The sequence below is a fragment of the Cucurbita pepo genome, chromosome LG13, assembly GCF_002806865.2.
Source record: "Cucurbita pepo subsp. pepo cultivar mu-cu-16 chromosome LG13, ASM280686v2, whole genome shotgun sequence".
NCBI classification, from domain to species: Eukaryota; Viridiplantae; Streptophyta; class Magnoliopsida; order Cucurbitales; family Cucurbitaceae; genus Cucurbita; species Cucurbita pepo.
Genome location: NC_036650.1, coordinates 702,750 through 718,093, shown reverse-complemented (window position 1 = coordinate 718,093; position 15,344 = coordinate 702,750). Strand labels below are relative to the sequence as shown.

At 34.6% G+C, this 15,344-nt stretch overlaps 2 protein-coding genes and 1 long non-coding RNA gene across 6 annotated transcripts; 1 reads left to right on the top strand and 2 right to left on the bottom strand.

The window, feature by feature from the left end:
* The first annotated feature begins 910 nt into the window (after window positions 1–910).
* LOC111808455 (probable E3 ubiquitin-protein ligase RHA4A) lies at window positions 911–4,166 on the top strand. 3 transcript variants are annotated; one of them, XM_023694440.1, is made up of 4 exons: window positions 926–1,298; window positions 1,388–2,040; window positions 2,255–2,343; window positions 3,535–4,166. In XM_023694440.1, exons 2-4 carry the CDS (start codon window positions 1,789–1,791, stop codon window positions 3,848–3,850), a joined length of 657 nt encoding a protein of 218 aa, XP_023550208.1. In that variant the 5' UTR covers window positions 926–1,298; window positions 1,388–1,788; the 3' UTR covers window positions 3,851–4,166. The 3 variants fall into 3 exon arrangements, with proteins under 3 accessions (XP_023550209.1, XP_023550208.1, XP_023550207.1); XM_023694441.1 differs by having other exon boundaries at window positions 911–2,040; window positions 3,664–4,166; XM_023694439.1 differs by having other exon boundaries at window positions 926–2,040.
* LOC111808456 lies at window positions 3,234–3,728 on the bottom strand. Its single transcript, XR_002817078.1, has 2 exons — window positions 3,637–3,728; window positions 3,234–3,491 (listed from the first exon to the last, which is right to left on the bottom strand). It is a non-coding gene; the product is annotated as an uncharacterized LOC111808456 (long non-coding RNA).
* A 93-nt stretch (window positions 4,167–4,259) lies between the features above and the next one.
* Window positions 4,260–10,108, bottom strand: LOC111808453 (auxin response factor 9-like). Of its 2 annotated transcripts, XM_023694435.1 has the most exons (15): window positions 9,962–10,108; window positions 9,660–9,768; window positions 9,451–9,566; window positions 9,106–9,201; window positions 8,748–8,804; window positions 8,490–8,642; window positions 8,304–8,388; window positions 8,028–8,118; window positions 6,539–6,703; window positions 6,349–6,462; window positions 6,181–6,253; window positions 5,952–6,096; window positions 5,196–5,812; window positions 4,898–5,085; window positions 4,260–4,806 (listed from the first exon to the last, which is right to left on the bottom strand). In XM_023694435.1, exons 2-15 carry the CDS (start codon window positions 9,709–9,711, stop codon window positions 4,671–4,673), a joined length of 2,088 nt encoding a protein of 695 aa, XP_023550203.1. In that variant the 5' UTR covers window positions 9,712–9,768; window positions 9,962–10,108; the 3' UTR covers window positions 4,260–4,670. The 2 variants fall into 2 exon arrangements, with proteins under 2 accessions (XP_023550203.1, XP_023550204.1); XM_023694436.1 differs by lacking the exons at window positions 9,451–9,566; window positions 9,660–9,768; window positions 9,962–10,108 and adding an exon at window positions 9,291–9,398.
* Window positions 10,109–15,344: the final 5,236 nt, after the last annotated feature.

Sequence of the window (15,344 nt, the reverse complement as noted above, 5' to 3'; positions counted from 1 at the left end):
TTTTTTTTTTTTTTACCCTTTTAAATAGAAAAATATTCTGAAAACAATCTTCAAACAAACTTTGGTAACACATCAAATGTTTTTTTCAATGATGAGAAGTTCAGACCGTAAATATCACTTTATGATAATGCTTCCAACATATTCTTTCCTTTTATTTTTTCATTATTTTTTTGTTAAAGATTTTTATTTTAATCATAAATAAAATAGAAAAAAATGCAACTCAACTCGAACATAATTTAATAGTTAAAATACTAATTATTGTCTCTCGATGTTTCGATCTTGTTCTCGTTCAAATCAAAATAATTTGTTTGATTTTTATTTTTAAATATAACTCAACAAGTTGTAAATTTAAGTATTATATAAATCAATAATCTCCACTTACTTAAATAAGGGATTAATGATTTTCTAAAACAAAATCTAGAAAAAAATTATTGCTTTATATATATATATATTTATATATTCCTTAATTTTTTAAATACTACTTAATAAAAAATTTCATTGCAAAATGTGTATATTTATAGAAACTAAAACAAATATATCAATATCCATAATAATCGATATTTCAATAAATCTATAAATCAAATGGTCAATATTGATATTAAGAATTTATCAATATCTCATATATCTTTTATTAATATACAAAATTAACTAGTTTGGAAGCAAAAACTACTCGATTATGAACTTAAATAATTCTTATACTTTCTTTTTATTTATAGAAATTTCTATTGATGTTCATATTGTGTCCATATATCAGAAAAATTGAAATCTTAACATCAATATTTTAATCTTTGTTTGAATTCTATTGAATATATATTTTAAGTTAATTATTAAACAATTATTTCAAATTTGTTATTGGTCCTTGTATTTAAAATTTTTTTAATTTAGTTTATGTACTTTCAAATCAAAATCAAGGTTGTTGAACTTTGAAAATGACTATTTTGTTTCCTGTACTATTAAAAACTTAATTACATCTCATTCTAAATAGGAGCAAGTATCGAGTAATCAAAATCACCAATTATGAACTCAAAGGATGATTCTAGTTGAACTTCCAACCCTTCATCACTTAATTATTCCAACTTCCAACCCCTCATCACAGAAGAAAAGTAAGAAAGAACAGGAACCAAAAGAGGGAAGAAAAACATCACATGCAATGGCAACAGGGAATGAATTAACACACTGTTTGCTGATGGGACAAATTGAGAGACAACCTTAATGTTATGTAATAAAATTGTGTACTGGGTAACGTGTTCAAGTTGAATTTGAACCGAACCAGAACCCAATTTGCTGTCAATTATGAGGTTGTTTCCTTTTCTCTTCTTTTTTCCTTCCTCCTAAAGGTGGTTAGAACCCATTTTGACCTTCTAACCAAACTGCTTTAAATCTGAAGGAACAATAATTTATAAGACAAGAACAAGGAAGATGGTTTGGCTTATGGCTTATGGGTTATGGAAGGAAGCTTTTGGAAGATTCAAACATGGGGGCCTCAGTGCTTGGTGAAAACAGAGCCCTCTGCTCTGCTACTAACTCAGTGGAGGGTTGTGGCCATGTCCCATCATCAAAAAGAACCCTCCAAATGGCCTTAATTTGCTTATATTTTCTTGACAAAGTGACATTATTTTAACAAAATCCCCTCTCCTTTTCTGACCTTAAATTCAAACAAGCTTCTCCATTCTCTCTCTTTCTCTGTATAAGCAAAGACAGAAGCTCTCTTTCTTTCTTTCTTTCTTTGTGTCTGATTTGGCTCGAGTTTTTGGGTTTGATCTTTTATAAGTTTATTGCTTTGCTTTGATGGGTCAGCCTCAAACTCCAGCCCCTCCTCATCTTTATCCTCAAGCACTTCAACTTAAGCTTTATCAGGCCTTCATATTCTCCATTCCCATCCTCGTCTCCATTATTCTCTTCCTTCTTTTCTACCTGTTTTATCTCAAGAGAAGGGCTTCCTCTCTCTCTTCTTCTTCTTCTTCTTCTTCTTCTTCTTCTTCTTCTTTTCCCCCAATACTTCCAACTACTTCCAATACACTCACTCTCTATATTACCACTGTAAGCAAAACTCCTCTGTTTCTTCATCTTCCTAGTTTGCTGTCTTTTTCTTATTCTGGGTGTTTCCATTTCTGTAATTTACTTTTGGGGTCAGAGAATCTAAGGAAGATTTGAAGCTTTAGCATTCATCTTTTTTCCTTTTTTGGAAGTGGGTGTTTGATTTGCAGTGATTTTGTGCCATTTTTCTTCATCTCAACTGATCTTAATTGTACAGGCTTGTCAAGTGGATTTGAAGGCTGATAATCCCGTAGACAAACTTCCTAAGATCCTATTCAATGAAGAGCTAAGGACCAGAGATTCTCTGTAAGTGTCATCATTTCTGATAGTTAAAAGATCTGTGGCCCTCTGAATTTCTTTACTGAATTTACAAAAGCTACCACAAAGATAACAGGAAGGGAATACTTTTTTCTTCTTTTTATTCGTTGAAGTACTCAGGATAGAAATCAATAGGTGCACCTACTAAAGTTAAGGACGAGAGCGGATTCTAGATTATATCAGTCGGGTAGGCTGGATTGGGTTTCTAAAAAAATCTCTATGAATTCTTCTATGCAAGAGACGTCCTCAGGTGGTTTAGTGATGTCTCCAACAGTTTTACTCGATCTCCGGATCGAATAATTTGTGTATCGAGATATCCCTATGACTCATTAGAATAGAAACTAATGTGTTAGAGAGAGATATAAGGGGACAAAAATACAGAACAGTCGAGAGATAGAGATGGAAGGTTTAGTGACTTAAATAGGGATCACACATAACAATACAAACAATGATAAAGCTAAATGCTAAACAGATTTTTTTTTTCAATTTCTGTTGATTATTTTAGATTACTGTTCTTTGAAGGATTGGAATCTCTTATGACATCCTCTCTTTAATTTCTCAAAAGTGGGTTTAAACTTTTTGGTTCTATAAGTTACTTTTGTTTTTGTCTTCTTTTGTTTGAAAGGAGTTATTTGTAGAACCTTAGGCCGACAAAATTGATACTGAAGATGAAGGGCATGTTTGGTTCTTTTTTGTACATAGTAATTATGTTTCAATATTCTTTTATTACTTTAGTAAATTAATAAATAGTTTGTAATTTAAATCCTAGTTTTAAGCACTCCTACGAGGATGGCCTTGTTTGTTTGTATCTTTTAAACCTTTATTTCTCTTCACAAGGATTGAACTTTTTGTTTATAGACCTAAATTTCTCAAATAGATATTATAAAGGCCAACATGAATAGAAATTATATAATTGTTGAACTAAAAGCATAAATCTAGAGTTAGAACATCGTTTCAACAAATGTATAGTATAAAAATTAGAACTTTCGAACTTAAGAAAAGTGCATGTCATTACCGTGGAGTATAGTTGAGGTTGGCCCCTTCTTGCAATTAAATGTCTCCAATTTGTGGGGAGAGATTGATATTTGAAGTCAACCTTATATTGCCCTAAGGATGTGTGGGGTTGAAAATGAGCACTGAAACAAAGAAAAAGTAATGATTTTCTTATCCATTTAACAGGTGTTGCGTCTGCCTAGGAGAATTCGAGATAAAAGAGGAATTGTTGCAAGTCCCATCATGTAAACATGTGTTTCATATTGACTGCATAAATCACTGGCTCACCTCCAACTCAACTTGTCCTCTCTGTAGATGCTCAGTCATCCCAACAACCAGGTGTTTTGATCTGCCGGTTGTGGTGTCTCCCCCACCCCCGCCACCGGCTGGCTCATCGGAGCTTCCCCCAACTTCCAACCAGACTGCAGAGATGAGATCATATTCACTCCTACATCCGCAGCTGCAACAACAACAGGAAGGATCAAGTCAGAGTATATGCTAAATGTATTGATCCAACACTGCAAGGTTGAAATGGACTAATAGCTCAAAAGAGTAACTCCCATGGAGTGAGAACCAGTTGTCCTCCATATTCATACACAAACATATATATATTAACAAGCTTTTTGCAACCTCCCACTGTAACTGATAGCAGCTAGCCAGGCATTGTGATCTTCAGACAGCCAAAACAGTCCTGTTAGAGATCAGAATGTAAAGAGCTATTACTTGAACATTGCCAACTAGAACACTTCCTGTCTCCCCTCTTCATTGCATTAACCACTGAATATGGAAAGTACGGAAATAAAGGGTTCTATTGTTGAGTTTGTGGGGCATATGGCTTAAACATCTCATGCAGGTAACTTAAAACACGAGTTATACTTGAACGAAAGAGGATTTGCATTTGAATGCGTTCAAATTCTTGAAACTTGTGCATCAAATAATGCTTCCAGTCTTCTGCCTAGTTGAATAAAATGATCGAAGTGCAGAAAATACATATATTTACATTGATCAGGAAAGAAAGAAGAAGGCTCACACAAACTCATCCCCTTCCCAGAAACCAAACGCCACTGATAAAATGCATTATTACACCGAACATCCAGTCGAACTCCTTCGGCAACTACTGAGACTTTCATGTTATTAAAATCCAGTTTGGCTTGTAATTGACTCTAAAAAACGTACCGTCACATAAACAGCCCTTCATTTGCCCTGGCTTTCAATTTCATATTTTATTATCGACCTAGAACCAAAACAAGCTCTAACAAAACAAACAAACAAGGGAAAGACATCGGAAGTGGAGTTTAAATGATAAAAATTAAGTTCCTATCTCAAACTGCAGGGGAGTCGGGGATTATGGCAGCCCCTTCGACTTCTATTGACGTCAGCTGCTTGCTTCCTGAGCTCATCTTTTTCACTTGCTCCCTAGAGCATATAAAAATTCTTCTCACCATGTTACAAAATTCTCTGCGAAAGATGGAAAACAAAGGAATAAGTGGAAGCAAGGACTATGAGAAGAATCATGTAGATTGAACCAGTAGTATCTAATTGTACTCACTCCCATGGGTCGTCTCCAACAAGCATCATATCCCCTTCATCGTCGGTATATACAATCTCCCACTTATCACGAGCACACAGCTGACCCCTAACATCAAACATCTTCTCAAGCTCATCTATTAGTTGGTCATAGCCTTCTAAGATGGTTAAATCCACTGCCCTACCCACGGCCATCCCATGCATGTGAACCTTTCGACACAATTGGACATCAAACAAAAGTAAAACAATAATTCCCTACTTAGTTCTTGAACACAAAATTCTTTACAACTAAATTGAGTGAACAAATTTAACTTCTGCACCTTGGTGCGGCTTCTAGTGTTAGCTGAGCTACTTTGATTGCTTTGAGTCTCCTTCAGAGATGCTTGTAATGGTTCTGATTTTCTTTCTACAGAGACCTCCAAGTTGTCAGATTTTGGATCGGACTGAGCTACTGACAAGGTACTGCTGCGCCCATCCGTGTCACTAGACACACTGCTTGGTTGATAAGATGCTTTCTCAGCAGGAAGTTTAGCCAAATGATTGAGATCAATACCAAACAATCTACAACTAGCTACTGTTTCGCCTTTCCTCCCATTTTCAGTGGAATCAAGTATTTGTTCATCACTTAACTTAACCAAATGAGAGGTTGAAGGTCCTGACAGAAAAGACCAACCACAGCCAGGGACAGTTTTATAATCCTGGGCCATGTCATTTACTGGGTGTTTATGACTATTGGATTGGGTAGAAGATAACCAGGTCCCATCAGCCTGTGTTCTTGATACACATGTCCTGTTGCTGATAGCATCTGTCTCTCTGTGGTGACACAATTCATTATTTTCACCTTTTCTGCTTTCAGCTGCATTACTGGACTGTTTACCATCATGTGACTCTGCCAGTCCAGAATCCCAAAGTGCTGGCTTAGGCAAATCAGCACCATCTACAGTTCAATTAGAAACCAAGAATAAAATAGAAGCTGGAATACAAATTGGACCGACTGATCCAGTGACTTGCACATATGTCTATAAGGAAAAGAGACCAGATAAAAGACAACAGAGAGCAGAAAGAAACCGTCACACCATGAGCTGGAGTTGATTGTCGAGGCCTTTTGTTTTTTGAAATCGGTTGAGATAGACCTGTGACTGCTGAAGACGTGAGTGGTTCTATATCCCAAGGCGATACCCTGTCGGGTCTTAGAATAGATGTTTGTTCATCCCATTGAACCTGGAAACAATTAAATTAAGTAAATAATTCAAAAGGGATTTTAAAATGAAATTCCCGGTGGGAATTGGGTTCACAGCAGCTCACTCTTAGTGATCTCCAACTTGAATTAGGCCAATGAGGTGAAATATCTGTAGCTCCAATAATAGTTCCTGAAAACCTAATAAGTCAAAAAGAAGAAGAAAAAAAAAACATCAAGAGATAAAACTCAAAACATCTCGAACATTCTAGTAATTTTATTATTTATTTCACTACCTTCTCTCCGGAGAATCCTCTCCCTCAAAACTCATGTTGAATCTCATGCCAACAGAAAATTTGTTATTGACTGCTTCCAAGTATTTATTCAGACTTATTATGAACTGACAAGTCCTGATTTAAAGGAGAAAAAGATTTCAGTCCGCTTCAATGAGTATATAATTGACTTCAGAATTAAAATCCTGAGTACCTAGGTTTATAATAGACTACAAAGCGGGTTTGAGTTGTAACAGCATGAGACGCAGTTGCTAGCACTCCTAGGTGCATGCTCTGACTTGATATCACAGATGATGGCATGCTGCTCTGCTGTCGAGCACGGCGCCTCACCCCAACATGCATCTCTCCATTGTCTCCCCTATTCAAGCAACTCTCACATAAATTAAAGCTTGTAAAACCAGAGAAATTAAACATAGATTATAGTTCACATGATGATACATTAGGTTTTAAAGGTCTAATAAAAATACAGTTACCATAACCTACGAGTTAAGTAATTATACAACTCCAGTATCAAGTCATGTTCGTAACTAGCTTAAGTTGGCAATCTATGTTTTCATAAAACTCTTGCAACATTTGAATGTTTAATCCTTGGGGATGGCTTGCAGAGGGCTCGAGATAATGGTAAAAAATCAATCACTGTGCTCTACTCTCATAATCACACCAGATACTGCTTGCTGCTGTTCTTTGTTTAGTGAAAGCAGGATCTGACTCAAGCAAAAATATCACTGCTAAATAAGTCATACCCGTGAACATCTTCATTGTTAGCAGATGTGTTTGCTCATGCATGAGGCCTTGGAGGATCTTCGTTCAAACAAACAACAGTTCACGAGATCAAACAATACATGTGTGCTTCACATATTACGTCTTTTGGTTAAATTACAACTTTAGCTCATGAACATACAAATTAGTGTCAAATAGGTCCATGAACTTTCAATCTGTGTCTAACAAGTTTTTGAACTTTAAAAATTATCTAATAAGCTCCTAAAATTTCTATTTTTTTGTCTAACAAGTCTTTGAGCTTTCAATTTTGTCTATTAGAACCTTGACCTTTTCAACATTTCTTAATATTCATGAACTTTCTAGATATAAATTGAAAGATGATTAACGTCATATTAGACACAAAGATCAATTTTATTCTCAAAGGTTCATTAATTTTAAAAAAAGTTGAACATATCAGCAACTTTTAAGACACAAAATTCAAAGTTTAAGGACCTATTAGGCACAAACATGAAAGTTAAAGAACTAAACTTGTAATTAAACAATTTTTTTCTATCACTAAAGAGTCCATAGCATACAATATTACGAAGAGAAAACCGCAATCATTAGCATACAATATTAAGCTTAAGGTAATTTGTAGTTGCAATGTAGGTTGGAAACTTGAGTAACAGTCGAGGCATTTTGAGTATGTTGAGCAGTCTAAAAATCCAAACCCCGTAACTTCATATAGTAGATTTATGCTAGACTAGGTCCTTTAGTTTTTTCCCAGTGAGGCTTAGGTTTTCCACATAACATTGCTTTGTTAACCCTATCTCTTTCTGTCTCTCGGTCTGTTCATGTGCCTCAAAGTTATGTATAGTTCAAAACCTCTCTGTCCATGTTTGAAGTTAACACAGTCTGATTCTCGCACATAAAAATGCAATGGACAGGGTGGATGAGGAAGAGACGATAGATAAAACTGTTACCTCAAGAATACAAAGGAATCCCCAGCAGATAATCTCTTAGAAGTAACAAATGTACTCCACCCAGTTGTTAACAGATGCCTCCGTGGCTGACCTGATCATGTAATAAAGAAAATTTTATTGGTAAAGCAGACGGGATAACCAAACTTTCACCCGGCTCATAAAAGGGGATCGCTTAATGCAATAAGCCAAATAACATATGATTGAGCAAATTACATAGATCAATGATTAAAGAAAAATCTCTGTATAAGATTTATAAATGACTAGATAATGCATTACCTCTGAAAATATGCTTGAATCGCCACTCGTATCCATGAAGATCCTTGGCTACCAGATCCTGAGTTGGGGTAGCCTGAGTCATGTCCTGGAAAAAAATTCAGAATGGAAATTAAGAAGACTGAAACTGAGAGAGAGAGAGAGAGAGCAAAAACATAACTTGTAGGAGGAATAAAAAGCAAGTCTCACCAAAGGAGGTAGGCACTCAGTAGCATGTTTTCGGAGGACAGAAAACCCACCATGAGTGCTGGTATCAGAAGCAGTTAAAACCTTGCAGAACGAATGAACAACTGGTCTTGCTGGTTCAGGACGACATGGATCTAGACTGTTAGGCTCATTTTGCTGCAGATATACACCAGAAATGAAACCGGTTGTCATGCAGAAAAACAATTTCCAATTTGACAGGCCAAATTTTCATCAATAATCAAAATTTGGAACAACTCTTACATTTGATTCCGGCATCAAAGTTATTTGTGCATAAACCTCATCCGATTCATGATCTGCCTACGAGTACGGAGGAAAATAATAAATAAGAACACAATACTTCATTCACTAACTGATACATGAAGTTGAATGTTAAAAAATGTGAAGCATGCGAAAGTGAATGAACCAATACCAATACTTGAAATCTTAAAAAGGTACAACAAAGCTTAGCAGGTCAGATATTCTGGGACGGGACAAAAAATGAAGAACGAAATAAGAAGGATTTAAGGTGCACTTCTGCCTAGATTCCCCAATCTCAGCACAAAACTTAAAATGAAATAAGCAGAAATAACAAGCAACTTAAGATGATAAAAAGTAGTACCAGCAGCTCAATATGAATTACACGACAGAGAATCTTCGAGGAAAGATTACACAGAGGAATTCTCTTATTCAGCTCCAGATTCGTCGATGCCTCTAACTACAATCCAGAAGAAATGTTATAATCCCAATTCAAAACCACGCATACTGCATAATGATTCAGAAATTGAAATACAACAGACAGATTACAATATTCAACGCCTATAAATCAACCAACATGCTAACTTCTATCTTCCCCATGAATCACGCTTTTCGGAAACAAATTCCAAGGAATCAAACACAAAACAAGAACCGATCTGAAACAAAAACAAAAAAGAAGGAAAAAAGAACAGAAAAACAGTAGACAGACTTGTTCCATATGCCCCTGAGGGAAATAGAAGACTCTCTCATCAACGCGAGGTACATCAACCAGTGGACCTGCACAAGCTCTCCATAGCTCCGTGTACAGATCATTTCTTCCACTACCTATCAAGAAACCACTGATCTTAAACACAGAGCAAAACACCGACATATTTCCCCAATAAGAACAAAAAAAACTCCAAGATTAAGCAAATTTACCTTGAGTCGAAACACAAGATTGCGTATACGAATCTCCTCCATTGCAAGCCATCGTCAAGCTCCCAAGTGAAACAGCAACCAAAAATCAATGCAACTCAAAACAACGCCCCTGAAAACACTCACGATCAGAACCAATCATGAGCCACAAACTAAACACTCACTCCAATTCCGTCCTCCAGAGTAAGAGATATAAAGAGATTCAGCGACAAAGACCTCCGACGTCTCCCATTTCCCCAACAAATAGTCAAAGACTCAAAACAAAAGAACAGCAACTACAACGAAATTAAACCACCAAAACAAACCTGAAACTCCTCCGTCACGGCACCAGTGATAGAAACCGCTCGAAAATCAACCGCCGATTCTCTCTGTCGCTCGTCGGGGGAGAAAAACGCCGTCACAAAAAAGAAAAAAAGAAAAAAAGGAATCGCGAAACGGCTTGGCGCGCGTCCTATTATACGGGAACTAGCTCTGCAGCTGCCCGAACTGTGAACCTGCAGTGGTCTCTAAACTCAACCATGGTTCGATTGTAACCGTAGACGATGATTAATATGACGACGTGAGAGACGGAAAGAAGTGGGGAAGAGAAGAAAGAAAGACGGAGAAATGAGAAACTAACGACGTTAGATGACTGGGTAAATAGTACGGCATCGGCATGCGTGTTGTTTGGGTAACGGAAGACATAAGGTGTTAGCGGCGTCACCGTTAAGTAACGTCCCTTTCGTTGTCTGCTTCGTAGCAGGCAACATGGTTGGCTCGAGTTAACCAGGCAGAATATTTTATGATTTTTTATTTTTTATTTTTTATTTTTTATTTTTAGGTACAGATATTCCATTTCGGGGTTAGGACCTTATATCATTGCAACGCTGACCTGGATAATACTCTTTTTTTTTCTTTTTCTTTTTCTTTTTAAAAATTGTGCACGCACGTTTTTAACAATTTTAAAATTAAATTAGAGTAACGAGCTTTTCCAACCCTCCTAAAAAAAATTTTGAATTAATTAAAAAAATTGACGGGTCAGTATAACTTTATCCATGCAATTGACGGGTCAGTATATACGTCTGCGTTTATATGAGATTCCATGTCGATTCCAGAAGAAAAAGAAAATATTATTTAAAACACCAAAATTTAAGAAATTAGTGACGATTAGATGTTTTACCTAAATTAGTATTAATATTAATATGGAAAAAATTTGATGGAAAGTTAGTGGTGTGTTGGATGGCTGACGTAAAGCTGACGTGGCAACCTTTATTGTCTTTTCTTTCCCATTAGACCCAAATACGAGACAGTTGGTCGGTCCTGATCATTCCACGTCAGCAGCTTTTTCATAAAATGTTTTAATTAAATAAAAATAAATATTTAATTTAAGGAATAAATTTATAATTTAATTTAAATATTAAAAAAAATAACCATTTCTTTTTTAAAATATTATATAAATAATTGTTAAATTTTTTAGTGCGTTGAGAATGACCATTTAAAGTAATGTTTTTAGGGAAAATATTTTTAAAACAATAAAATCATTTTTTTTTTATTATTGCCAAGGTCATTATCAAACTCACATTAAATGGACAATTTTTAATGACTTTATTAAAGCTATTAAAAATAAATAAATAGGGGTTAGTTAAAGATACAAGCAAGCTAGAAATTTAATTGGAAATTATAAATCTAAATTATTATTTTTAGTTTTCATATTTTAAATTTCTATTTGTTTTTATTAAATAAAAAAAGTGAGAGGTGGAGAATTTTTGTAAATTTAATTTAATTAATTCTTTAATTTTCAAACCTTACCTTAAAATTTGAAAATATTTTAATTAAATAATTTTTATAAGTATAACTTTAAAAAATAATAATTTAGATTTATAATTTAATTAAATTATACGAAGTTTCAATTTTATACTTGAAGTTTAAAATTTTATTTAAAAAAATACCACTTAAAATTTGAAATTTGTCCGAAAATTATATTTTTTATTTAAAATAAAAGATGAAAATTGACCTAACAGCGGATGCATAAATATTAGAAGTCGTATTTAATATTATTGAAAACAATATAAACGATTAAATTTGTTGAAGAAATTTTATAATGGGCAACCTCCTGTATATGTTCATATGGTGCAAAGCATGCTAAAATGACTCATGTTGGTGTCGCACGGGAATGTCAAGGCACACAGGTGTCAAATTCTGATCTGAATTCTAGACATGGAGCATTTCAGGAGGGATACATGAATGAATCGATATACTTGTTATCTATATCAACATGAGGCTAAAGTTCTTCAAACACGGTTTCACATCTCATTTCATCATCGTGGTTCTCGACAATATGATTTTCATACTTTTCTATCGATTTGAGACTTCACCGAAATAAGTTTGAATCCTTCATTCGGCCAAACACGAGCTTATAACACTTTACTGAAGTTTACTAGGTGATGTAGGCATTTACCGCGCCATAATAATTCTTACTGAACTCTACCGGCCTACTTCAACGCCTATTGGGCTTCTATCGACTTAAGATCACCTATAGGACTTTACTCGCCATTATAACGCTTATCAAGATAACTCAAGCAAGTATCATACCAACCGAGAAGTATCGAGTTCTCCTGATGCTTGGTGAATCGACCCATGAGTTAACTTCATGTTCAAGCATTCGAGTACTATCAAAGCATATATCGAGTCATTTAAACACACCTGTGACACTCGACATTGTCCTTAGAATCTCATTTTCAAAGTAAGACACTCGAGACATTTGTTTTGAAACGCTCTGTCAATGCCATGACACATGCATATGTCATCGGGTGACTCACTCGGCCACGAAACTCAACATCATATCTCCCCCAAGAGTACATTCTAAAGCATACTTGATCAGACACCCACCCACATCAAAATGGCAAGGAGTCATACACCAAGGTGGAATGTCTATTCAATGTTCGATCAACGTCAAGTTTGGTGAGTTTACATCTCGTAGTCATATGAACTTAACTCAAAATTCAAAAACGAGACTCTAATTTTCATTGTTATGGCTCGGGCCCCATCTAACCTCCCATTAAGTTTGTCCCTAACATCCCTAATGATACTGTTGCTTTTGTTTCTACTTGCATCTTAGCTCGATAATCTTGTACACTCTTATTAGTGTATTGAATGATGCATCGTCCTCCTCAATTGTATCATGACACTTACATGGCTCAAAGACCAACCCTAACATGTTACCGTCACTTTCTCGGTTTCGTACGTGTTTTTCTCTCTCCCATATGAATATATTATCATGTGAATAATGGGTTTAGGCTTGTTGGAAACGAAAAGGAAAGTGTACGATGATTGGACGTGTTATTATTTTGTAAGCAAATCCTCACGCGGAGACCAATTTGGTTGGTTGGTTGGTTGGTTGGTAGGTATGCCCTCTTTCTTTGTTCTTATTTGGATTCATTAATCTCCACAAACCTTTCTTCTTTTAGGACCACAACCATTTCTCTTCCTTTTTCCACCTTTTTCTTCCCTAACCAAACATATTTAAACCTTAAAATATGTTTTATTTCACGTTCACATGATTCCAAAACCCGACCAAATCAGCTTATCCAATCCAAACTACCTTAAAATATGTTTCATTCGAAAGTTAGATTAAGTTAAAAAACAATAATTGATCGAGTTCAAAAGCATCCTACTTCTAAGATTATTATGAATAATAAGAATATTTAATCTTTGTAACTAATGTCAGAGTTCTGACATGTAAATGTTTGATGTTTGAATTTTAGTTTATTATAGTTATTAATGCAACATGTACAGTAGATAAAAAACCGACAACTCAACCTAACCCAACATGAAAATAGATAGTTGGGTTGGGTTACGAGCTTTATTCTGGTTGTTTGGGTCACCGACGCTACTTGTACACACCCCTAACTTAACTGAAGCGACCGTAAAATCCATGTGATTGGAATAGTGGGTTTTATAATATTATATTATAAAGTTGTGGTGAGTGGGATTTTGGTCCCAATTCTAAAAGTAAATAATGTTAGGGAAAATTATTGGTGGCCCAAACAAAAAATTATATGTGCTAATTTTTGTTTAAAAAAATAATATTTTATATAAAGTAGAGAGATTTCGGACCGATAGATATCTAATTATACCCTAAGAAATTATTAACGACCACCACATTAAATAACTTTCTTATAATAAATTATAGTTGTTAATATTTAATTAAAATACACGTATTTAAAATAATATATAATTTAAGTTATAAAGTACCCTTTTATTTTATAAAAATTAATTTTGAACTTTTAATGTATTTATTTGACCATATATATTTTAATTAATTGATTGGATGAATTATTTAGATTTAATTTTTACTTAAAAAGAAAAAAGAAAACGTACGACCCATTAAGCTTTTTTTTTTTTAACAAATAAATAAATTCAATTGGAAAAAAATTATTATCTAGGTGGCAGCTATCTGATGTCATGTGATTGGGAATAAAAAATATTAAATCTATATATTTATTTATTGGGATAAATAATTAAAATCAATAGATTTTTTTAAAAATAAATTGAACTTTAATTCAATTATCAATAATGGATAATCATTCAATAATCTTAAAGAATTAATTAAAAGTTTGCACATGCCTCCACGGGGAATGAACGTTATTTATATTATCCATTCTGTAGAGTAATAATAAACTATAGTTTATATAATAGATATATATATATTTCATTAATAAAAGAGGATTTAAATATTTTATTTATCATAAAACATACCGAATTAAAGAGAAAAATAATTATTTAAACTATATAATAAAATATATATGTCTTAATTAGTTAAAGATAGTTCTATTCGCTTTTTCTTATTAATTTAAGAAAATATGGAAAAATTAACGAGCCCATTGGGCCAGGAGTTGGACATAAGCCCAACTGTTTGGTTTTTTTTTTTTTTTTCCGTCAACTTCGAGCTCGATATGTCCTCCATTTGTTGTAGCGAGTACAAGCTTTTAGAAACCGCTCTCACCAAAATCTTTGTCTCCTTCATCTTTGGCATTAACGTTGCTTTCATCCATCATATGATCGTTGACACGATCGGCAAAGTCTTCTACAACTAGTTCATTAAATTAATCGACGTTCCTTTCTAATGGTGTTCATATAATGTGATATCTCACATCAGTTGGAGAGCATAATGGAACATTCTTTATAAGGGCATGGAAATCTCTCTATAGCAAACCCGTTTTAAAAATCTTGAGGTGAAACCCAAAAGGAAAAGTCTAAAGAGGACAATATCTGGTAACATTGGGCTTGGATTCAATCTGTTACACAGGGTATCAGAGTTAGACAATGAGCAATGTGCCAGCGAGGATTTGAATTCCGATGGAGGTGGACATAAGGCAGTGTGCCAGCAAAGATGTTGGGCTCCAAAGGGGGGTGGATTGTGAGATATGGGGAGGAGAACGAAACATTTTTTATAAAGATCTGAAAACTTCTTACTAACAGACGCGTTTTATAAACCATGAGAGGAAGCGTAAAACGGAAAACCTAAACAAGATAATATATCTATCAGCTGATGGTCTTTTGGGCTTGGGCTATTACATATAACTTGAGAACCCGACCAACCTGGATTACCCAACTCATACCATAAAAGTTGGGCTAAATTTTGAGAACCCGACCAACCTAGATTACCCAACTCATGCCATAAAAGTTCGGCTTGAGAACCCGACCAAC

Bases quoted from the DNA above. Each gene is read 5' to 3' on its own strand.
- LOC111808455 (XM_023694440.1), top strand. From the start codon at position 1,789: ATGGGTCAGCCTCAAACTCCAGCCCCTCCTCATCTTTATCCTCAAGCA. The intron at 2,041-2,254 runs GTAAGCAAAACT...TTAATTGTACAG, and splicing joins TCACTCTCTATATTACCACT to GCTTGTCAAGTGGATTTGAA. The intron at 2,344-3,534 runs GTAAGTGTCATC...TCCATTTAACAG, and splicing joins CTAAGGACCAGAGATTCTCT to GTGTTGCGTCTGCCTAGGAG.
- LOC111808453 (XM_023694435.1), bottom strand. From the start codon at position 9,711: ATGGCTTGCAATGGAGGAGATTCGTATACGCAATCTTGTGTTTCGACT. The intron at 9,202-9,450 runs GTCTGTCTACTG...TCTGGATTGTAG, and splicing joins CTCAGGGGCATATGGAACAA to TTAGAGGCATCGACGAATCT. The intron at 6,704-8,027 runs GTAACAGTTTTA...TTGCTTGAATAG, and splicing joins GATTCCTTTGTATTCTTGAG to GGGAGACAATGGAGAGATGC.